Source organism: Lycorma delicatula, chromosome 4, assembly GCF_047948215.1.
Source record: "Lycorma delicatula isolate Av1 chromosome 4, ASM4794821v1, whole genome shotgun sequence".
Taxonomy (NCBI): domain Eukaryota; kingdom Metazoa; phylum Arthropoda; class Insecta; order Hemiptera; family Fulgoridae; genus Lycorma; species Lycorma delicatula.
The window spans coordinates 152,334,146-152,358,851 of NC_134458.1; the positions used below are offsets into that span (position 1 = coordinate 152,334,146).

At 34.5% G+C, this 24,706-nt stretch overlaps 1 protein-coding gene across 1 annotated transcript in view; it reads left to right on the forward strand.

Annotated features, from left to right (window-relative positions):
- Nucleotides 1–24,706, forward strand: part of LOC142323961 (uncharacterized) — an 884,711-nt gene that overhangs the window by 847,502 nt on the left and 12,503 nt on the right. Inside the window, exons 8-11 of the mRNA XM_075364382.1 lie at nt 2,060–2,206; nt 10,138–10,287; nt 18,648–18,843; nt 19,394–19,598. Coding sequence (XP_075220497.1) covers nt 2,060–2,206; nt 10,138–10,287; nt 18,648–18,843; nt 19,394–19,598 — 698 coding nt within the window. The remainder of the gene's footprint in view (nt 1–2,059; nt 2,207–10,137; nt 10,288–18,647; nt 18,844–19,393; nt 19,599–24,706) is intronic.

Here is a 24,706-nt window from a genome sequence, read left to right on the forward strand (position 1 = left end):
CATGCCCTTCCCCATAGCTGTCCTCTGGGCTTTAGGAGGTTCTATAGGTAGAGATTATCGTCTGTGTCTGGTGCTTTCTCTATTATTACTTGCACCTCCATTGCACTGCTCTCAGATTTCTGCTGTACTGGTGCCACACCCTCCTTTGCCTTGTGACTTGTCGACAGAGAGATTTTTTTTGCCTTTTCCAGATGTATCGTCATCTTTATGTACTACATCAGTTGGTGGTGTCATGGTCGCATGTTTTGCTGATTCTTTACGCTGTGCAGGTACATTCCATGTGTCAACGATGTCAGTCTGGGAATGCATCTTCATAAGTTTTAATGGTTCTCTCCACTGACTAGACTCAATCTTAGTATCAATGATTCTCTCTATTATTGTAGCAGGACTTGGATCAATCGTAGTAAGCAGCTGCTCCACGTTAACTCTAGATGACGAAGGGGCAGCAGCTGCTTCTGCATAAGTAGTTGTCGGTCGAGGTGTTCTAAGGTTGACAGTTTTCTTCGCTTCAGGATAGCTTACCTTTTGAAGCGTTTTAACCTCCTGAATGGTTGTTTCCAATTTATACACTGGGCAGTTCCTTGATCGGCAGTTGTGGTGCACTTTGCAGTTAATACAGACTGGGGGATCTTTGCATGGATCACCCTCATGTGTTTTCATTCCACACACAAAGATTTCTAGCGTTTCACATCTGGCCACAGCGTGTCCAAAACGTTGACACCTAAAACATCGCATGGGCTGCGAAATGAATGTACGTATATCAAACCGATAAATGCCATTTCGTACTTTTTCAGGAAGATTCGATCTATTAAAAGGCAACACATGCGAGGCTGAAGGAAGAACCTCACCATTTCGTCTCATGGTTAGCCTGCCGCATTGAATCAATCCTTGACTCGACATTTCCTGTACTATTTCTTCATCTGTACAATTTAGAAGATTTCGGCAAACAACTCCTTTCGATAAGTTAAGCGTACTATGCGGTTGCATAGATACCGCAAATTCACCGATCCTCTTCAAAGGCTGAACTTTTTGGCTTTGACTATCGTTTACAGTTTCGACGTGCAATCCATTAAAAGTCTTTCGAATCTCCTTGACAAGACCACCAGCACAATTAGTGATCTCTCTGACTATTAAGAATGGACTAACCTTTTGGAAGTTTCCATTCTCCTTCGTAATAACTAAAAGTCTTGGTTTGGGCGCATTATTGCCAATAAAGCTTTCATCAGGTCTCTACTGATTCTGTCAGCATCTTTCCTTATTTTCTCTGTCTTCTTACTACGTTTCCGCTTCACTTGTGGCGATTCGGCTGTTTCTAAACGAGGGTGTTTACGTGCACCCTCTGCCACGTTAATTTGTTCAAGGTGTTCCATAAAGTATTATCCCTTCTTTAGCAAGGCTAGCCGCCGGGGTACAACCCCACTCCAGGACTACTAAACTTGGAGGTCCGATCTGATACTCCAGTGGAACCGACATATGTCCTGGGCATAGAGCGGATGCGCAATCTCTACACTGGCTCCAGGCTCCCACTCACCGAAGCTTTCAGAGCTCCCATGGGCACCGACATACATGGGCACCTTCGCTACATGCTTGCCATCGCAGGGGGCATGTGGACAACAGAAGGGTCTCCGTTACACCTGCAATAACATTGACCCTGGCCGCCACATCGCCAGCTCTAAAAGTAGTATAAGTCCATTTCCAATTCATATTATAGTTCATGATCTGCAGGTGGCCGAAAAAATCCAGTCTATCATGGTGACCTGAAGATGGAAACAAGTCAAAAAAGAAAACATTTCCGAGGAAATTACTCGGAGCCCCGTTAGCCAGCTATATGTATTATACGTATGGACAGTTGTTGTCGCCCTGCACGTGGAACGTAGATGTGTTCCGGACGAAGGGATTATTATTATTATTATTATTATTTACAAATATATCTATTCTCTTTTAGTATTTTTAAACCATATCCAAAGTATTGGTTGTGTGTGTGTGTGTGTGTGTGTGTGTGTGTTTTATGATTACCACTTTGTGACTTATTCAAGTTATTTTTATATTATTTTAATAGGGAGGTGGTGAAGTTGTTGAAAGATTACGTGAATTGGAACGTGACAATAGTGTTTTGACTCAAGAAGGTGAAGTTCAAAGAAGACAATATGAACAATGTCTTGATGATATTGCTAATCAGGTTGTACGTGCTTTACTTGCTCAGAAGGTAAAAACAGTATTTATTAACACTTTTATTTTATTATACAATGGAACACCAATTATCCAGATTGAACTTTACAAGGATGAATCCGATTATTGCAAATGATAAAAGGTTTATTACGCATATTCGATATGCATTTTAATGTTTAATGAGTATCACATTTAATAAAAGGAAAAAATAAAAAAAAATAAATGCGTTTCAGTAAAATTAAAAAAGTCCAGCGAGTAGAAATTTGCTAATAAAAAATTTGCTAATTACAAAATTATCTGAAAAAAAATAAAAATACAAAAAATGTATTAAAGAGAAATTGAGTTGGTTAATGTATGTTATAAAAAAAAATCATGTCTTAAAAATTACAAAATTTGAAACAGTTACAGTATGCTTAGAAGAATAAAACTTAGTGACAGTCAGTCGTCAAAACATACTGTCAAATTCCTGTTATTCGAATACATATAACTCTAAATTTATTCAAATTCCCGGCCGTATAGCATTACGTTATACGAAAATATAATTCCTTCAACTCGAACAAAAATCCTATAAGTCGAAGTAAAAGATTTGATTAGTTATTACAAAAAGTAAAATAAAAAATACCTAAGTTTAACATTAAGCCTATAATACCGATCTTATTTTCAGTTCAGAAATATGAAACAACCATGATTTATTTCCTGTAATATGCGATAACAAAAAACGCTGAATCGACATACAGTAAAGAGGGAAGCGAAATATTATACATAACGCGTCAGTATTCACCGGAACACGTTTGTCGTAAGAAGTGTCAGTCAATGTGTTTTTTGTAACCGTCTTAGCTCTTATGCATAGTTTTCATATGTCTGTTTGGGTTTGTTTGCTACTGCAAAACAAGGGTGTTCTTATTCTGTCCTTACAACGATTTTATGTGTTTAGTTTTTATACAGTTAGGGTTAGTTTTTATTCAATTTAATTTGTCGTTTTTACACTCTTCTGTTCTTTTTTTTTTAAATTTCGAATAGAATTTTCAAAACACGTCAAGTAGATGAGGGAAAAAAGAAGAAAAACGTGATCGCATCGGAATTCGGTATACCACCCAACAGGCTTACAACGATTTACAAAAACCGTGAAAAAATGTTGAAATATCGTACGTAGCCTTCGTAACTCAGGCGTTATCAAAAAAGTAAAGTCTGTCAAGTGTCCCGATGTTGAAAAAATCGGTTTTAGAGTGGTTTAAAAACAGTCGCGATCAAAATATATCTATCAGTGGACCAATTTTACTTGAAAAACCCGAGTACTTTGCGAGACAGTTCAACCGTACGGTTTTCAAAGATAGTTTGGCTTAATAAGTTTAGAGATAGGCATGGAATAATTTTTTAAAATATTTGTGGTGAAAGTGCCAGTGAAAGTGTACGTGGATAAACAGTACGCTAAAAGAAATTATGAGCACATACAACGAATCGGACACTTTTAACAAAAGTGGACAAACCTGGACTGTTTTACAAATATTTACCTGACAAAACTTAACTTTTAAAGGTCATAAATGCCATGGTGGAAATCGAAGTAAAGACCGCGTCACAGTTCTTTTAGATGCGAACATGTCGGGGACAGAAAGGTTGAGACCTCTCTTAATTGGTAAATCGAAAAAAACCACATTGTTACGCTAACGATAAATCTTTGCCTATTCGGTACGAAACCAATAGAAAAGCGTGGGTTACTAGTGAAATCTTCAAAAAATGGTTATTCAAATTGGATCATTATTATCATTCGAAAAATAGAAAGATTTTTCTATTTATTGACAACTGCCCGTCAAATCCCAAATCGTTTCCTCAGGAATTGTTATCAATAAAATGCGTTTTCGTTCCACCGAATGTTACCTCTAAACTCCAACCAGTGGATCAGGGCATTATACAAAATTTTAAGCAAATAAAAAGGAAAAGGATTATAATGAAAAACGTTAAGAGATGGTTGAAAAGAAACAAAAGCCACAAATTAATCTTCTTAATTGATTATGGGAAGTTAAAGAATGATGTGACTGAGCTAACAATTTTTAACTGTTTTAAAAAAAATGGATTTAAAAACCCTCAACAACCTGTAATTTTGTCGGAATGTGAACAAACTAGCAGTGAAAACCTTTGTTCAAGCAACAATAATGGTGATTGATGATAATGATAATGAATAGCAATCAGTTACTGATGTTTTGCAACTATGCAGCAATGTAACTTTTCAGGATTATGTTTCTATAGACGAAGATTTGGTAGCCAAATACCCTACTGATGAAGATATTGTAATCAATATGATTAACGAAAAGGCAAATGAGAATGACACCATAGAGACTGATTCGGATAACGACAGTGATGAACTACCCTGCGTACTGCCTCCAACTTTAATGGAAGTTACAGATAACGTTAATTCTGTTCGACGATTCGTTGAGTCAAAAGATGATGTAACAGAATCGGTTTTTTCCGCGGTGGCAGATATAGAAAAATGGTTGATTACACTGCATCAGAAGAAATGTCAGACAACTATCAACATTCTTTTTATCCTATTTTAATTAAATTCAGTTTTTTTTACGAAAGAGCCAATTATTCTTCACTTTTTAATTTATTTTTTATAATTTTAATATTATTTTTGTTTTGCTTGAAAAACTTTTAAAAACAGAATCCTTGAATTTAAAACTGAACTGTTTTTTATATACAATACAACAATGATATTTTTTTACTATTCATAATAAGTATAGCCTTTTGTATTTTTCATTCATTTACGAGTTTTGTGCAATAAATTGATTATTAGCAAGAAAAAAATGTGATTAATTACAGTATTTTCGTGTGTATTTTTATTAGCCTACATTTTGTTTATTGTCTTCTGTGGCAATAGAATACACTTCAGGTAAGTTAAGTTTAACTTACTAAATACATACATACGTACTAACCAGTAGTACGTACTGTATACTGTATTTATAATGCTGAAACATGTCATGTAATAATATTTCTGTGGTATAATAAGACTGCATATGAAAAAAATGCAATATTTTCTTAAATAGTGGTGTTTATTTTACATGAGTAAATTTACAGCTGGTAGTAATTTCATAACATGTATGTTTCTCTAACTCAAATTTTCTGTAAGTCGAATCTTTTCTTTATTCCCTTGAATATTTGAGTTATAGAAATTCCATTGTACCTTTAAAAACACTATTTCTTATTTTAAAAAATCTGTAATCTGTACTTGCTGTTGATGTTGATGTTGATGTTACTTGATGTTGATCTTCGTTTATGAGCTGCAAGATCATGTAATAATTTTAAATAAAGATATGTAATGTCACATTCTTTTAGGTGCTCTAACCTTGGATACAAATCAGACATAATTATTTCATAGTTGATGCTTGACCAATTAATGTGTTTCTATCAGTCTTTTCAGAAGTTAATTTTATAATTAGTTTAACAAAGTACGTTTTGTGATAATTGAGTTGCAAAAAGAAATTAAAAAACCCAGTGAAAACAAAGAGATAAAAATAATTTCCTGTTGAAACAAAGCTTTAAAGTGCGGATATAAGCTCTCCAGATAGCTAGACATCCAGAAAATCAACATTTTGATAATTGATGTCTCATTGTATGTGCTATTTTTAAGGAAATATAAAAATGTAGAATTTCTTCTTTTTCTCATTCAAGTAAATGGCTGCATTGGTTATATTAAAGACCTAATTGATGTATGTTGGTGAGAAATAACATTGCACTCAGTTCTGTTTCCTTGTGATTAATAATAGTTTATTCAAAATGAACCATTATCAAAAGATAATTATAAAGTCTTTCTTATCTGCCACTAAAAGATGCAATATATGATTTATATTTATTTTTTGAAGGAACTGAAAACTATACAGCACAAGTATTCAAAAAATGATGTTGAATTGTGGCAAGTGAATCAAGTTAAATCTAAAAATTAATTGAAACCCTTTAGAAGCAATTGAAATTGTGCGTATATTCTATTGGTTGTGGAATGGAGGGCCTATTAATGGTTGGATAAGATGCCAACCAATATGATAATAACCAGCCAATATGTTAACCAGTATGTTACATTATCGCTCAATAATTCTTAATATGAAAACTATTGTTATTGTTACAGGAACAAGATTCTATCCAAATAAATATATAGCTTTTTTCATTAGAAATTGAATTGTCATACAATCAGTGAAATAAGGTCGTTAAGGTTCACTATTCAAAAGTGGTCAGTCTGAATCTGGACAGTACCAATCTCTGACTGTAATTAGACTATCAGCATTTTGTAAAATAGTTTATCAATAAAAAAGTAAAATAAATGTTATTATTGGAGATATTTCTTAGTAATTTTTTTCACAGATGTTATCTTATAATTTCAAGCAGTAGAGTTATCGGTTGAAAACACTAATGTTAAAAAAAATCTTTTTTGTGTTTGTTCTTTCTGCTAATAAAAATGTACATTTTTGTTTTCCTCAGATTATCAGTCTGTTGTGGTTGTCAAACAGCTTATTGTCAGAAAGAGGGTAGTGTAATTGAATTAGATCTGTCACCAATTTAGGGATAGTAGTTTGTAACTAAGTGTTAGATTATTAGACATCACATTTTTCATAAGTTAAAAGAATTCAACAATATGTAACAGACTTTATTTATTAAAATGATTATTTTGTAGTATGCATTTGTAGCAGAAACATAATATATATATATATATATGATTTAGTGTGAGTAGATTTGACAAAACATTAAAAAATAAGGTAATTTATCACATTACTTACAAATATCATTAATATTAACTTTTAATATTTATTCTAAAAATTAATAATGATAATGCTTTGTTGTTTATTACAAATTATTCCTTACAACACAAACACAAATCCTTCAGCTTTATTTTTATATTCACAGCAATATAATTTTTAGTAATCTATAATAAAATGCTTTTAGAATTACCTACTTGAAAACATTTTTGGTTGTCTTTATGGCTATTTTCAGTGACGTGTTTTTTTACACTGTCATCAACCGATGTTTCTACTCGTGATTAAGTATTAAGATTGGGTTCGAAAAAAATATTGGATTTGAATTGTGTTTGTCCATTTAATATATTGATACTTTGTATTTATATATTTCATAATATATACGTGAGTTAAGATGTAATCCTTCCTTTTATGTGTATAGAATGTCAAAGTGTTGTCAGTGTTAATATGATTAGTGTCTGAAAGTTGGTTAGCATATGTTGACTCTTTCCTTGTTAAATAATAAATATTTATTCTGATCTATAGTAATACAGATCATTGAAATGTCCTCCATTTGTAACTACACAGGCATCAATATGATTCTTCATAGCAGCACTTTTTTAGTGGTTGCAGCTCTTGATATGGAATTTATCGACTTAAGTGTTCAGTTTGAGTCAACTAATTGTCTGAGAATTATTTCTGAACACTTTCCTGGAAAAATTTGTGGGAGACAAATCTGGCAGTGTAGGCAGCCATAGACCACAGAAAATTACTTTCTCCACAAAAACTCATGTAGCACCAACATTATTCGCTGTGTGGACTGTTGCACTGTCTTGCTGCAACCAGTAAATTGTGTTCATCTTCATCTAGCAGCACTATGAATAGTCAGTTATAATCAACTGTTTTCAGATGTTACTGTTTCCTTGAAAAATATAGACCCACCTTCTTTATTCTCTACCAAGAAATTGCATACCAAAAAATGTATCTAGTCTCGTGGAAAATATATCTGTGCACTCCAATAACTTGGCTGTTCACATAACCACTTAGATGAAAGCCTGCCTCATCAGTAAAAAAAAATATCTGAAAATATTAAAAATAAATATGAAAATATTAAAAAAAATATTATTAAAAATATTATTATTATAAAATAAGATCTGAATATTTCCATGAAGAAAAAGCATATTTGCAATAATTGAGTTTTCCATAATCAGGTTCTTGCAATTCCTGCATGATGTGAATACAATAAAGATGTAAGTTTAATTTCTTTGTGGTCACTCTCATATGAAATTCCAATTTTCTGTGATAGCTTTCTTCTTGACTTTTGAGGTGATCGTTGTTCAAGGATGCATGGACACATTTGTTGCAAGATCTGCCATTTAAAACTGTTGGCCAGTTAGTCCGTTTTCATTTTCCTACACTACCAGTTTTTCTAAAGCAGCAAATCTGCTTGAAATTGTTGACTTACTGGGTATGTTTGATTGAGGAAAAACTACAACAAAGTCTTCCTGGCACTTTAAAACCAAATGTGATTTAAAATAACTCAAGAATAAATGCACATTGGGTTATGTAAATGTATGATAGTCTTTTTGTAGCATACCTGCCAATAAGATAAAATAGGGAAAATTACTATATTGTTATGTATACATTACTGCTTGTTTGACAAGGTCAGGCTTTGCCAACCTCTGACTTCAGTGGATTTATGAATTCAGAATTGCATAACTCGTTGCTCACCTGTAAAATGAATTGCTGACAGCACTTTAACAGAAAAATAATAAAGAAAGTTGAGATAAATTCTAGATTTAAATAAGCTTGAGTTAATAATCTGTGATTTTTTTTTTAGAAATAAACTTATTTTAAATTATTGTTTTCTGTAATATGTTTTGTATTTAAATAAGATTGAGTTAATAATCTGTGATTTTTTTTTTAGAAATAAACTTATTTTAAATTATTGTTTTCTGTAATATGTTTTGTATTTAAATAAGCTTGAGTTAATAATCTGTGATTTTTTTTTTAGAAATAAACTTATTTTAAATTATTGTTTTCTGTAATATGTTTATATACAAAGTAAGTTATGTCTGAAAATTTCCGAACTAAATTTCTGTAGTTGATACAAGTAGCGCCATTTCTCGGACAACTAAGGAACTTTGTAATACGATGTCTGACGAGTGTGTGCAAAATTTCAACACGTTTCGTCACTCCCGTCTCGAGTTATATTCGGCCGCGTACGTTGTGTTCATGTGACCTTGGGCGAGCTCGTGACATGGAACAGAGAAGCGCGATAAAATTCTGTATCTGACTTTAAAAATCTTTCGTTGAAACTTATTCTATGATAAAGTAAGTATTCGGTGATGAAGCCACATATCGTACTAAAATATACACGTGGTGGAAGCTGTTTAAAGACGATAGAGAGTCGCTGGATGACGACGAACGAAGCGGGAGGCCGTCAACAGCTGTTCACGACGAAAGCGTTGCGAAGGTGCGCGCGCAGCTGGTCAAACTGTGAATTCTAAATTTTATTTGGAAGTAATGGAACCCCCGATAAGTTGCATTCGAAGAATCCGACAGACTATTTTTGTTCCCGAAACTCAAGTTGAAGATGAAAGGCCGCTTTTTCGACGATATTCCGGCCATCCAAAGGGCTTGCAACAAGCAGTTGAAGGCGATCCCACAGTGATTTTTCCAGAGCGTTTGACGGGCTCTACCGGCGCTGCAACGAGTGTATAACTAGAAAAGGGTTCTATGTAGAGGGCTGATGTGAGTAAATTCGTTTGTCTTTAAATCTGCATTTTTATTTAATTTAGTTCGGGAACTTTTCAGACATTCTGTGAATACTGTATAAATTAAGCAACTTTATTAAGACTCAAATCTAGGTAGGACTACAGCACTGCACTTTTATCATACTACCCCAAATTAGCACCTGAAAATGTGTGTATTGTAATAGAACATTATTAAAGCCACTGAAACAAGGCCAAATTAAAAAACTCAGTTCAGTTTTTCTATGTGCTGTTGGTATTTTATTAATTGTTAATGACTGCACTGTTTAATGCGCTTTTAATAAGTGCATCTTTTGTGAATGAAACAGCAGCAGTGTATTAGTATTGTGTTTAGTATTAACAAAGGTCTTGAGTTCAAGACAAATAAAAAATTTGAGCCCATGATGTTATTTCCATTTTAATTGTATGAAACTAAATATGATAAACTAATCATTCTTATGGTTTATATTGTAAGTTGCCTTGTTTTTATTTTGCAGGGACTGAGGGAAGAAATTGGTGGACTTCAAAAAAGAATTAAAGAACTGGAAACACAGAACAGAGCGCTTAGTTCTCTGTTATTGCAACAGTTACATTGTGCTCCATGTACTTCCCTACAAGACAGCACCAAATCAACCAAAGCCACTGTGGTCAGTTTTCTCTCTCTATCTGTACATATATATATATATATATATATATATCTTTCTCTTTATGTAATTAGTAATTTATTTTTATATATCATTATTTCTCTAATAAAATTTATAAAAATAAATCATTTCCAAGTAAAGTTTATTTTATTAGTATGTGCTTTGCAGAGTAATGCCTTACTAGTGAAGGAAAAAACTGTTAACAGACGTTGTAGAAGAACTATTTTTGGCGAAGAATCGGTATGCTTTAGAAATGATCAGCATTTAGTGACTAAAGTTGCTTTATCGTTTAATCATATTGATTTATTTATGTAAACTTGGTTTTTTATCTGTATATTCTCTGATTTTTTTTTTTGTTAAATATACCACTGAATTCCATACAAAGCTGAAACAAATTTTATCTCTTTCCTCAAATTGTGCCTACTTGTATGTGAATCGTGTAAAAATAACTGATCCAGTTTTTTTTTTTTTTTTTTATAAACTTCTGAAGTGAAATCTTTGTTAACTTTAAAAATCTTGTCTACGTTTAACCTTTTTAAATATTTACTCATTTGTGAAGAAATTTATTTTCATGCATTTATTTTATCAGGACCATTATGAAGAAAAGTAAAGACAAAAAATGAATATCCAATAAAGTGTAAATAGTTTTTTCAAATGGTTATTTGCTATCTTACCTTGGTAAACCAAGCTTTTTCCCAGTTGGCAAACAGATTATTATCAACCAAATACTGTTAACATATTAGATTCTATTACAATCTTAATCATGATTTAATAATTATTATAATTTTAATTTCTTTTTTGTGATTTACTCATAGAGGAAAATTAAATAGTTCTTGCATTTTAGAGAAAACGTTAAAAAGAAAAATTTTACAACTTTTGTAAAAATAAATCTCAGAAGTTTCTTCAGTGACCCTTGATCCTCAATTTGAACATTGAGGGAAAACTTTTTTTATTTAGAATTGTGATTTACAGGATGAATTGAATTTGATCAAATCCATCAAAGGACAAGAATTAAAGCAAATAAAATTTTAAGTAACTTTTGCAGAATTGTTTTTCAATACTTAGACTATGAGTCTAAGTATTGAAAAAAAAACTTACTAATTCTAACTAACTTGAGAAGAGCTTACTAATTCAGCTAGTTGTGTTAATTGTAATTAAATCCTAATGTCCACTTTATTTTTCAATGGAATATTGAGTATTGCTTTGTCATTCAGTGTGCTACAATTTACTTGTCTGTTTTCAATTTTGTGACAGATTTCTGCTGAGAATTTTGTTTTTTTCAATCATTTGTCTGGTTCAACGCCCTTCTCTATTATTTTCTATTCTGTGCCAATTTCATAGCTTCACCATAGTTCCCTTACATCCTCCATCTTTAATTATTTTTTCATCTATACTACCATTTATCTTTCTTTACTATTTTTACCTTCTAGAATGAATTCAGTAACCCTGGTCATCTTAATATATTTAACCCAAAAATCATTGTTTTTCTTTTTATGTGCGTAAAATATCAATGAGTTCCGTGATTTATAACGTATCTCATTCTAAATCTTCTTTTATGATTTCCTTTCAAGTACTTTCCAGTCTGTACCACCAGCAAAACAATGGCCAATGGCAACATCATACGCTTTTAATTTTGTTTAAAGATCTTTGATTTAGTATTTTCATCACAAATTGAAAACACAAAATAAATCTTTATTATGATCAGTAAATAAAAATACATTACATAAATCACAACAATATAAGATAAATCGGAGATTAAAAAACAAATTATAAGATAAAAAATAGAAGTGATTAAAGTCCACATTAATTATTTAAATACATAGACATGAAATAATGTTAAGATAAATATAAAACATTTCTACAAAATAATTCACAGTTCAGAAGCCACTATTGAAAATTATTATAAGCATATATTTATGTACACGATGAACGTTATGTAGATAAAGCAAGTCTCTTTATTCTGTTTATTGTTAGTATTATTTAAAAATTCATCAACAGAATAATACTGGCTGATTCAAAAAGGACTTCACAACTTTAAAATTATATAAATATTTATGTAGATAACTACAGATTCAATCAAGATCTCATTTCATAGCGAAACGCATCAAGTTTTAACTCATGTAGTTCATTAGTACTGAATTTGGCCACCAGCACTGACATCAGTGTTGTTAAAAATAGATACATATACTGGTACAGTAAGTAATTTTTAGTCAATGTTTCACTGTCCGACCAGGAGAAGGACTGCGTTAAGAAGTGAAACAGGCCTCGAGAACTACACCCGGGGTAACTGATAGCGGTACTGTTATTGTCAAAGCGCAGGGAAGATCCTACGCGGATTTATTACGGACTGTTAAGTCTTCGGTGTCACAAGAAGTGGGTGATATTTTGTCACTAAAGAAAGGTGTAAATGATGATTTACATATTCGGGTCCAAGGTTCAACGAAAGCTGCCGAGCTGAAAACGTTATTGAAAACCAAGGCGGCAGATCTTAAAATTGATCTCAGGTCACGTGAAAGCAGGCGGTGATACATGTTAAGGACATAGCCATGGCTACAACAGAAGAAGAAATAACCACTGCGTTATCACGAGTACTCGGTGAGGATGAAGACTTTAAATTATCGTCAATAAGACAATCTTACGGTGAAACTAAAAACGTCACCGTAATCACGAACTTCCGGGCCGCAAAAAAATTAACGGAAAAACGGGTTCGCATCGGCTGGGTTCATTGTCGAGCGTACATAAGAGAACCGGAAGAAAGATGCTTTAGATGTTGGTCTTTCGGCCACGTCTCTGCGACCCGCAAGGGTATGGACCGTACGCAACTGTGCTTCGGGTGTGGAAAAGCGGGTCATCACAGACCACAATGTAAAGACCTGACAACGTGCATGCTATGTGGTAAGGAAGGCCACAGGACCGGTCGGTGTACTATTGCAAAATAAGATTTCTACAAATCAATTGCAATAGGAGCCGACAGTCGTTGGCTTTATCGTGGGACACCGCTTTGATGGAGCGCTCAGACGTTATTTTTGTGTCGGAACCTCCTTATGATCTTACTTCTGGAACAGGATGGCTAGTAGTGGATACGACAACGACGGCAGCTATTGGTTTTCCGGTGTCTGGGATCCCTATAATTAACAGTGGCAGCAGTGACGGTTTTATATGGGCCGACTTCGGTGAAATCTTGGTATTTTCTTGCTACAATTCTCCAAATGCGGTTATAGATAATTTTGTAGTAGTCCTAGAAAATCTTGCAGGAGAAGTTATGAGGCATAGAGGTCGTAAAGTCTTAATCGCTGGAGACTTTAACGCCAAAAGTCCCGAATTTGCGGGAACTGTAAACAGTCTAAGAGGGCGTCACCTGAGTGAGTATGTTAATACACTAGGGCTGACGTGTGTAAACGGTGAAGATATGACGTTCCGTAGACGAATGTCGTGTTCGGCAATAGATTTAGCTTTTACAACGAGTACTGATATTAACGACTTCTTTGATTGGAGGATTATTAATAAAGAGAGTCTATCGGACCATCTATTTATAGCATTTGAGTCACGATCCAGGGAAATTCGTGTAACGCCGGGAAGGCTGATCGTCTTCAAAAAAGGATGCTTACGGTTTAGGGGCAGAATAATCCTAAGACTTGCTGGTGATATGTCCCCCGAAGACTTTGTGGAACAAGTTCAAGATGAATGCGGAAAAGCTGGGGTCTTAGTGTATCCCCAGAGGCAGCAACATGCTTACTGGTGGTCGCCTGATTTGGAACAACTACGGAAGGCAGCATGGAAAGCAAGAAGAGCCTACCAAAGATCGGGTAGGCAGAATGCTAGATTAAGGGATGCTGCGCGTGAGGTATACGTGGAAGCAAGGAATGCATATAATGCATCAATTAAAAGGGCTAAAGCCAGTTGCTGGAAGCGACTGTGTCAAGATATAGATGCTGATCCATGGGGCAAGGGTTTTAAAATTGTTACCAACAAGTTAGGGAAGAGATTACCTGCCTTAACAGACGATAAGGTCCATCGTGTTGTAAAGGAATTATTTCCTCAGCAAGCGGATCCTATTCGGGAGGAGATTGTGGATAATAACTTTGAACTTCTCGACGCTAGTGAGCTATTAATGGCGGCGAAAAGACTGAAGCTACATAAGGGACTCGTGCCAGATGGCATTCCAGCCGAGATAATCAGAATATTAGCAGAGAGGATGCCTGCAGAGCTTCTTAGTATCATGAATAAGATCCTGAGAGATGGTTGTATTCCAATGCAATGGAAAGAGTCCAGGTTGGCCCTTATCAAGAAACCGGGGACCGATGACTTACAAGTAGCATATAGACTTATATGCATGATCAATAACATCTGCAAACTCCTAGAGATATTGCTGGAATTGCGTCTGAAAAATGCGATTGAAGAACATGGTGGCCTTTCTAACGCACAATTTGGTTTCCGTAAGGGGCGTTCTACGGTGGGTGCTGTTAAGACAGTTATGCGTCTGGTAGACGAAGCGGCATCGGGTACTTGGCGCACCAGGAATATACCAATTGTGATATTGCTTTATGTGAGCAATGCTTTTAATTCACTAAAATGGGATGCGATCCTACAAGCGTTGAGAGATAAGGATATTCCTGGATACCTAAGAATTATCCAGAATTACTTGCAGGATAGGTTTGTCGTTTGTCACCATGGTAGATCCTGCTTCCGCTTCAAAGTGACGTGTGGAGTGCCTCAAGGCTCTGTCTTGGGGCCACTCCTTTGGAATCTGGTCTATGATGGATTTCTCGGGCTGAGATATCCTCTGGGTGTTTTCCCAGTGGCTTTTGCTGACGATCTGGCCTTGGTTGTTACTGGAAAAACTGAAGTAGACGTATCGGAGAAGGCAAACGCAGCAATACGAATGGCAGAAGTCTGGATGTCTACTAAAGGCTTAAAACTTTCGCATGGTAAAACAAAATACATAGTCATGACAGGCCGTAGGAGAATATCTGACATCCTAATCCGAGTAGGCGGTAATCTTGTCCAGCAACAGACTTCAGCCAAATACTTAGGGATCTGGCTTGACAAGAGGAGGAGTTTTACGACACACGTGAATGAAATACGTAAACGCGCTGAATGCATGGTCAAAAATCTTAGCAGATTACTCGGCAATATGACAGGATCCAGAACTGCGAAGCGTAAGATTTACCCTCACGTAGTTAATTCCATCTTACTTTATGGTATACAGTCTGGGAAAGAGCTCTGCGTGCCGACAAAAACAGAAGAGCCGTTGAAGGAATACAACGGCTCATGGGCTTAAGAGTGATATGCGCATATTCTTCAGTCTTCACCGAGGCAGTACTCGTAATTGCAGGAGTTTCTCCGCTTAAACAAGTGGCGGAGATGCGAGTGAATATAGCACGTGGACAACTTTCTAAAGAAGCATATGAAGAGATGTTGCGTAATTGGCAACATCAGTTGGGATGTAGCCAACAAGGGACGATGGACACATCGTTTGATACCTTTGATCCGACCATGGATAGAAAGGAAGTTCGGGGACATAAATTATTGGATAACGCAATTTTTTACAGGGCATGGGTCGTTCAGGTCCTATTTATGTGCAAGACAAAGGGTAAATAACAGCAACTGTCCTTACTGTGGGGCATATGATTCCCTTGAACATGTAGTATTTGAATGTAACCGTTGGACTGAAAGCAGGCAATCCTGTGCAAGACGTATAGGGCCATTATCTACGGAGATTGTGGTGGATAAAATGCTACTTAACGAGGATAACTTTAATGTGATCTCGTCGTTCATAACCACAGTTATAAAAAAGAAAGATGAGGAAGCTTGTCAAGAAGAAACCGGTCGCTGATGACGGCTTGTCGTAGGTGGAATTTCTGTTTGTCAATAATTGAGAGAATGGGCAATATTGAGATATAGCTTTGAGTGTGGTTTACACACTTCCGTGACATTATAAATTATAAATTATGTATAAAAATTTATTAATATTCTGAAAACTTACAAGAGGAAACTGCTTGTTGTTGAGGGGTAGCTGAAGATGGAGCTCTGGTTTGTAGGTTTTATGTAAATCGGATAAGTGGTGAAGGAACTTATAGATTCTTAAACTTTGTGTTTCTTATAAGATGGCACAGGCATATTATTTTTGCAAGACTCAATTAAAAAAAAAAAAAAAAATTTATAAAATTTGTTAAAAGATACTGAAAACTGTCATAAGGTAACTGTTTGTTATTGACGGGTAATTTAAGGTGGTGCTCTTGCTCGATTGTGATGACGGACAGCCGAAGGTGGAGCTCATGCTCGTTCATGCTTGCATGGATGGGCAGAGAGGTGAAGAAACCTGAGGACTCCGTGGCTTATGTTTTAAACTGATTGGTTGGGTTGGTATGATATATAAAAAAAGAGAGAGATTAAAGAATAGGGGTGACTGTTGCTGAGAGAACAAGGGTGGTGGACTCTCAGTAATCAGTGTATGATGAACATCTGTAAAATAAATAAAAGAGCTAACCGGTGAGCTGATCTGCCGTGCTGGACATACAGCCGGCGGGTGGGGAGGCGAGCTAGAGTAAAGGACACTCCTCTGGTTCGAGTCAAACTTGATTGTAGATCCGTTCCAGAGGAGTAGGTGGGAAAATATGTATAAAAAAAAAAAGTCAATGTTTCACATCAGTAGCAAGGTGAACACCCATAACTGCCAAATATGGGTTAACAAAAATCCTCATGAAACTTTGCAGCACATTTGTAATAGCCTTAAGGTCAATGTTTTTGTTCCCTAAGCAAACAAAGACTGTACGACCCGTTCTTCTTCCAGGAGGCAACCATAGATGGTATTGCTATCTGGACATGCTTCAAAATTTTCTAATTCCTCACTTAGACAATGATGACCAACGTGAACACAATTACTATCAGCAAGGCAAGGCACCAGCTCACTACTGCTAGAAGTCCAAGATTTTCTTGATGCTTAACTCCCAGGTCAGTGGATTGGTTGTGATTGTCCAGTCAGTGAAGGTTCAATTACACAGCCACCAAGCTTCCCATATTTAACTTCGCTAGATTTTTTCTTGTGGGGTTTCATTAAATATCAGGTTTATCACCTTTACCTGCTGATCTTATTGAACTAAACTTCAAATTAATACCACAGCTCCAGAGTTAACGTCCAACTTACTGGCTAGAGTCTGGAATGAAATCGAGTTCAGGTGGGATGTATGTCACATTAAAAATGGAAGCCATAACAAACCAAAGTGAGTGTTGGTTGACAAATTTGATGTGTTTATCAATGAAATGAGACCTCAACCGAATCTGTAAGTTATCTCAATAAATTTTTATATGCATTTTAAATCATAGTCCTTTTTATAGTCCTAATTTAGTCCTAATTTATAGTCCTTTTTAAATCATCTAGTACTGTTCCTGTAAAAGAAAATCTTTTAATTGTATTTTTAATAAATTGGTGGGAAGCCTTTTCAAATGATTCACCAGTTCAGGAATATAGCAATAGAACCATAACTAGGTCCTTTCTTGTAAGCCGAAGTGTTGTGTTGAGTCATACAAAAACACTTCTATTGTCTGGTTTGGTAAAGCAGGAACTTAAGTTCACCATGATTTTGATTTTATTTTCAGGATTCAGTTCTAATAAGTATACTTTTGATGTTCCTAGAACCATTTTTACTATTAATCAAATAATAGGATTCATCTTTTCTATAAGTTTTTAGTCGCACTCTTTTCTTCTATTCTACTATCCTTTCTAGCATTGGCCTTACTCTTTGGAACATCTCTCTTTCTATACATCTTCTGTCATATTTTTTCTTACCTTTTTCTGAACTAACTTCCTCTTCCCATTGATTTTTTAATTTGTTTTATTCTCTTGAGCACTTCTTCATTAGTCACTGTGTGATATCACTTGATTGCCTACATTCTTCTTCAAAACTAGAGAGGTATATAGTCTTTCTTAACCTTGTTCTTTCTTCAAAGTTAAACAACTTTCAAACTCAAGTTAAACAAATTTTCAACTTTATATCAACTCATTTTTAATTATGTATTAGTATAATTTCTATGTATTTTTACCTGTATCTAGTTTTTAGCATAGTGAAATAATTTAAAATCAAGATTAAGAAAATCTCCGAAGAAAAAATTAAAATAGTTTTAAAAAATATATACATCTATAGGAAATCATTTTAAAGTGAGTAGTTTTTTTTACTCTTAAAAAAATTACAGTTCTGGGATGAGAATTAATGATTTTTTTAAAAATAATTATTTTTAAAAAAGCAGTTTCATTACTGACACTTCAAATTAGTAATGAAATTATATGAAAAATTCTGTGATTATTTAATATTGATTTATAAATAAATAGTAAAAATTATTTATTTGTGTTTATCTTTCTCCAGACATTCGCCCTACCGACTAGAAGTAGAACAGCACCTGTAGGACCTACAACAGGTGTAAGACCATCCAGCTGTGATGAAGCTCGTTTAAGAGTTTGGGAGTGGTTACCAGTCCAGAGACCAAGATCATTAAACCTGGATACCTGTTGTCAGTATCAGTATCGCCATCGTGCTAGGCCACTCCTCACTGCACTCACTGGTATTGCTATTATGTTAATAATAATTTATGTATTTAATAATTTAACTGCAAGAGTACACATCATTCAACCCAGTAGTATTTCTGTCACTGTTGAACATTTTTAACAAAATATGGCAAATTTATTTTTCAGGTTTTCAACTTAATTATTTTTAAAAGATCCCATGACAAGATAAAAATATAAAGGTATATTTATCAAAAATTGCTAGTGCTTATATACATCAATTTCAAATTATTTTTTTTTTAATTATAATTAAGAAATATTTGGTGTATAATGGGAAAATAGATAAAACATTTTGTAATTTTAAATTTTTTATAAAGTAAGTTACAGGATGCACTATAATTTTTTTTGAAATTTTCTTTGTATTTATGTATAATGCAAACGTCTTGTACCAAACAGAACATGTTTTTTTTTTCAGAATACAAGTTTAAAACTAACTATGAGATCTTAATTTTTCAATATAGTTAACTTAAATATTTTTGTTTCTTACATTTATCTTAAATATATTTTAAGCTGTTGTTATTCAACTTTAATTTTTTTAATTTTTTTTAGCCGGTAACAGTAAAAAGAGTGGTGAGGACGAAGGTAGTGAGAGTCCAGAAAGTGGCAATCGGGATGAAGGTTACTCAACAATGTCAAGTGATGTTCAAGGACCTCTTGAGGCTCCTCGACGAGGGCTTGAAGACTTGAAGGAAGCTAGTGATGAGACTGATTCAACGGCTGTACCTCCTATAGATTGTACAAATTCACCTGATCGGTAATATTTGTTATTTTTTTTTTTTTTAAATCTGTATATATCATCTTCAACGTTAATACATGAACTGCCAGATACAATATTAAACAAAACTCACAAATTGCAAGATACTATTCAATCCTTTGATCATTTTTAGCCTTGATTCATTTCATTAATGCAGTAATCAAGTATATTAATGCAGTGACAGTATTTTTATTTTAAAAAAAAAAACTTGTTTTATTAATCATGGACTAGTGTTTAATTTTTTTTTAAATAAGATGAGACTGATTTTCAACAGACAACTTAGAATTTTGACTTCTTTTAATATTTTACCAAATTTAATGAACTGCTTTGTTTATAAACTGATGAACCCCATATTTCTTGAAAATATAGTTAAAAATATATATAGTGAAATATATCTTAAAAATACAGTTCTGGGACCTGTTTTTTCCAATTTTTCAGGACAGATTTCATTTAAAACCACCAAGATTATCCTTTCATTTGAGTCCCAAGAATTACAGTCAGACTTAATTTTATCAAAAGCACAGAAACCAGGATGGAAATTTTTGCCAGCAACAATTTCTAACAAAGCTTTCCTGAACCTATATTTTTATGAACTTTCTTCTTTATTTTCACCAATAAAATGTGCTCTGAAAGTTTTTTACATTCTGAATAATTTCTGAGGACTTGTTTGAATCACTCTGTACACATTTATATATTATTACAATTCATTTTGTATGCTTCAACCATAAAAATGAGTAAGCACGGCCTATTACCAATCTTAGTAACATGTATATGATGAAGATATGATCCAAATACTCTAAAAGATATCAGATGATTTTAAAATTACTCAGTATGACAGAATATGTCACAGAAAAAATGAATATTAGGAAAACAAAAGCAATAATAATAAGAGGCAATAGGTCAATGAATGTGCAGACATTCAAGGAAGAATTAAACAAGTAAAGTAATGAAGATAATTAATACCATGTTAACAGACAATTGAAAAAGAGAGAACAATCTAAAAACATGAATAGTAATGGCTAAAATGTTTTAAACAGAAACATTTATTATGTAACAAGATGGAGTCAGAAAAATGTTGAAGAAATGTCTGTGAATTATTATTTTTGGAGCAACTATATGGATGAGGAAATCAAAGAAATTAAATAGACAAAGTAGAAATGAAATAGTAAGGAGAATGTCTGACTAAAGAAGTTGCTTAATAGAACATTTCAGAATGAGAAATATTGGACATGTTATGAAAAATGAAGAAATTGATTAAAACAGTGTTAGAAAGATCACTGGAAAGTGAAAAAAAGGATTCCAGAAAAGAGTAAAAATTATGAACAGATCTAAAAGGAAATAGGACCTATCAGGAACTAAAAAGTTTAGGTAGAATTACAGGAGAATGGAGACAGGTGTAGTGTAACAGAACTACCTCAGTGTAGTTAAGCTTATGATAATATTTACTTCTAAGTCTGTTTGTTGTAAGGTATTGTAACCATAATAGTTATGACGGCTAATGTGAGACATCACCTCTCATGAAAATGACAAACTAACCCAAATGTAACTGGCACTCCTAGGCAGGCATACTTGGAGGAATGAGGAAGGAAATGGTTCACCATTAATTTCTTCAGCCAAATATACTGTTATATATCAACATTCTAAAAATGTAGGTAATATACAGCCCTTCAATTGACACATTCATTCTGTTCACTACAGGGCTGATTCATAACATATACCTTACTCTCTGCAAAAGAAACTCTTTTTTCTTTTTTTTTTTTGATGAGTCAGAGAAATGCCATTTACACATGCCCCATAAATGGGGCAGTCTCAGACTCGCACAGGTTCTGCTAGACGTTGTTAAGAGCGTATGTATACCTGCACCCTACCGACTAGAACAACTATCTCACCACTTCTCCCAACCGGGGCTGGGCCACAATGAAGCACTCTCAGCTCCGGTGCGGGGGGTGCCTTCAGGCACATGGGTTCCAGAGTCCTTGTGCATCATCACCGTAGCCCATCCACACAAGCACGAACGAACTACGGCTTCGCAGGAGGCTGTCCATCCCACCCTTGTTCATCAGTCTAATTCTTCACCTAGCAGCAGGAATATTTAGAACTTTCTTCAGGCTATTCTGTCCTTGCATCTAACTCCTTACTCCTAATAATAGGGGTGACCATACAAGAGATGGAATCCCATGTTTCCTCTTTGTAAAGCATCTTCTCTATTATGTTCTCTGGTGTGAGAGGACCCAGATGTCTGTAATTGTGCCTCAAGGGTTCCCAACATAAACAGTGGAACACAACGTGTTCCACATCATCCAGGTCTCTGCAATATGGACACGCATTATCATCCACTCTCTTGAACTTGTGGAGATATTGGCAAAAATGGCCGTGATTTGTCAGGAACTGTGTGAGCTTGTAACCGAGCTCACCAAATCCCCTCAGGACCCATGGTTTTAGCCTCATTGATCAAGCATCTAGTCCACCCACTTGTGGACACTTCACTTTAATGGACCTGCCATCGCTCTAACAAAAGGTCGTACGCCTCGCTTTTCTTCATACCTGAATAAGTTGCACATCTCATTTTAGCAAGCAACTCAACTAGTGCTGATCCTGCTATAACAAAAACTGCCTCAGCTAAGACAGTCCTGTATGCAGAGCACGCTCTCAGGGCCACTAAACTCTCTAATGTGTGTACATTTTTCTTTGGAATCATGGTTTTTTTCCACACAGGAATCCCATAAAAAATTATAGTTAACTACATGCATGTATATATTTTACACCTGGAAGATTTAGAGCCACCCACATTTGTGAGTAACCTACTCAGAGCTCGGATGGTCTTCTCAGCCTTCTTCGCAACCTAGCCAACATGTGCAGAAAATGAATGCCTACAGTCGATCCAGAAACCAAAGTATTTTACTTCATTGTCCAGAACTATGGAGTACCCCTTCACCACAAAACACATAGGCTCTAGCACCTCCTTCCAGCCAAGACTACCACTTTAGTTTTGTGGGGAGATAAACTCAAACCCTGCTTAGTAACCACTCGTCAACAATGACTATTGAACGATTTGCTTTCGAGATAACATCTCTTTCACTCCTGGCAACTACTACGGTAGCTAAATCATCGGCATATGTGACAGTTGAGACTCCTTCAGGATAAGTGGGGCTAAGTACACTCTCATACAAGAGATTCCACAGTGCTAGCCCAACAACCAAGCCTTGTGGAACCCCGTACTATACATCAAAAGACAGATATTAGTCTCCCAGTTTGTACACTGTCTTTCTGCACCGGAGATATCTCTGTAAAATTCACTGAAGGTAAGCGGAAATGCGCCATTTCTCCAGGGCTGTGAAGATGGACGCCCAACTAATAGAATTAAAAGCATTTTGGACGTCCAGGAGTATCACAGTTGGACTACTCCTGGAACGCCAAGTCCCATTGGCACCCCGTCCTGCCAAATCCATAATGTGTTTCACAGCGTCTGTCGTAGAATGACCTTGCCTGAAGCCGTATTGCATGTCACTCAGACCTCCTCTTGCCTCGACTTCCTGCTGGAGCCTAGCCACAAGTAACCTTTCAAACAGCTTATGAAAGCTGTTCGTCAGGCACAACAGTCAGTAAGTTGTGGTTTCACTAGGACCACTAGGTTTCTCGATAAATACTAATCTAGAGATCTTACACTCGTGTGGTATGTTATCATGTAAGATCATATAATTCATGCTATTAAGGACAAGAATCGGAGCCACCTCCGTGACGATCTTCATAACCTTCAACGGGATCCCGTCCGGTCCTGGTCTCTTGTGAAGCTTCATACCTCGTGCATCCATGAAGAGCTCGTATATCTCGAACAACAGCAGGTCGTTCGCAACTATCTCCATCCTGGGGGATCAATCACAAAAGAAACTCTTGACTAATGCCAAATGTGCCTTAGTTGCTTTACATGCACCAAAGCCATAACATAGAATTGGACACATAGCGTAAAGGAATGAAATGATGAACCACTGTCTTCGTGAAAAAATATATTATATACATTGTCTGTAATAATTATGGAAGTTTTATTTATGTACTCATTTACTTTCAGTTAATCTTTAGGCTGTACAGTTTTCAACTCAGAGAATAAAAACCACAAACAAAATAAAAAAGTAACAATCTATGATCATAAAACAGATTTTAAAATAATACAAAGCAAACATAAATTACAATGTTATCTTGGTAGCAGCCCAACCAACAATAAAACTTACATTTTAAAAATTCTTCAAATATAAATTGTTTTTGCTAAAATTGTATTTATTTTTCAGTTCTGTTTTATATTTATCACAAGTTATTACTTTTATATTTTACCTGCCGATTGTTTTATTTCTAGTTCACAAACTATGAGATTACATTGTAGTAGGCAATTATGTTCATTCTTATATATATATATATATATATAAACAACAGACCGAAAAATATAAATACTAGTTAGATTCAAAATCTTCAGTTCAATAACAACCCTCATTAAACTTAAATGATGTGAAGATCCTGACTGTTCTCATTTGTACTTCAATTAAAAAATGTCATCTGCAGATGTTCCATATAAACATACACAAAAGCACAAAAGTGAAAAACTTGTAAACATTGTATACATGTAAAATAGACAGTGCAAAAGACTGGTATGTCTGTGTGTGTTGTTGGAAATCTTGTCCAACAAGATGTTGATCAACTTACTTGTTTGTTCTTCATGGGATTTCCAAATTAACTTAGGATCAGTTAATACTCTTTAAAAACATAATGAAAAGAGGTTTGGAGACTATTTAAATACCTGTTGCTTAAGACTTTACGATTGGTCATATTTGTATTATTTATAAGATCATTTTCATTACACTGGTTTATTAATAAAGATATGCTTTATTTCTAACATCATGTTCACTTGGTTAAAAGTTCAATTACTATTAAGAATTGTTTTATCATCCCCATAATAAATTAACTGAGCGTGTCTTGAAGAAAAATCCTTTATTAAATCATTTGTAATTTTTTTTTAATTACAGTATATTTATGTATAGTTTTCTTATTGCTGAAATATTTTATTATTATTATTATTATAATTGTTTTGAATGATATATTGCATTATACAAAAACTAAAT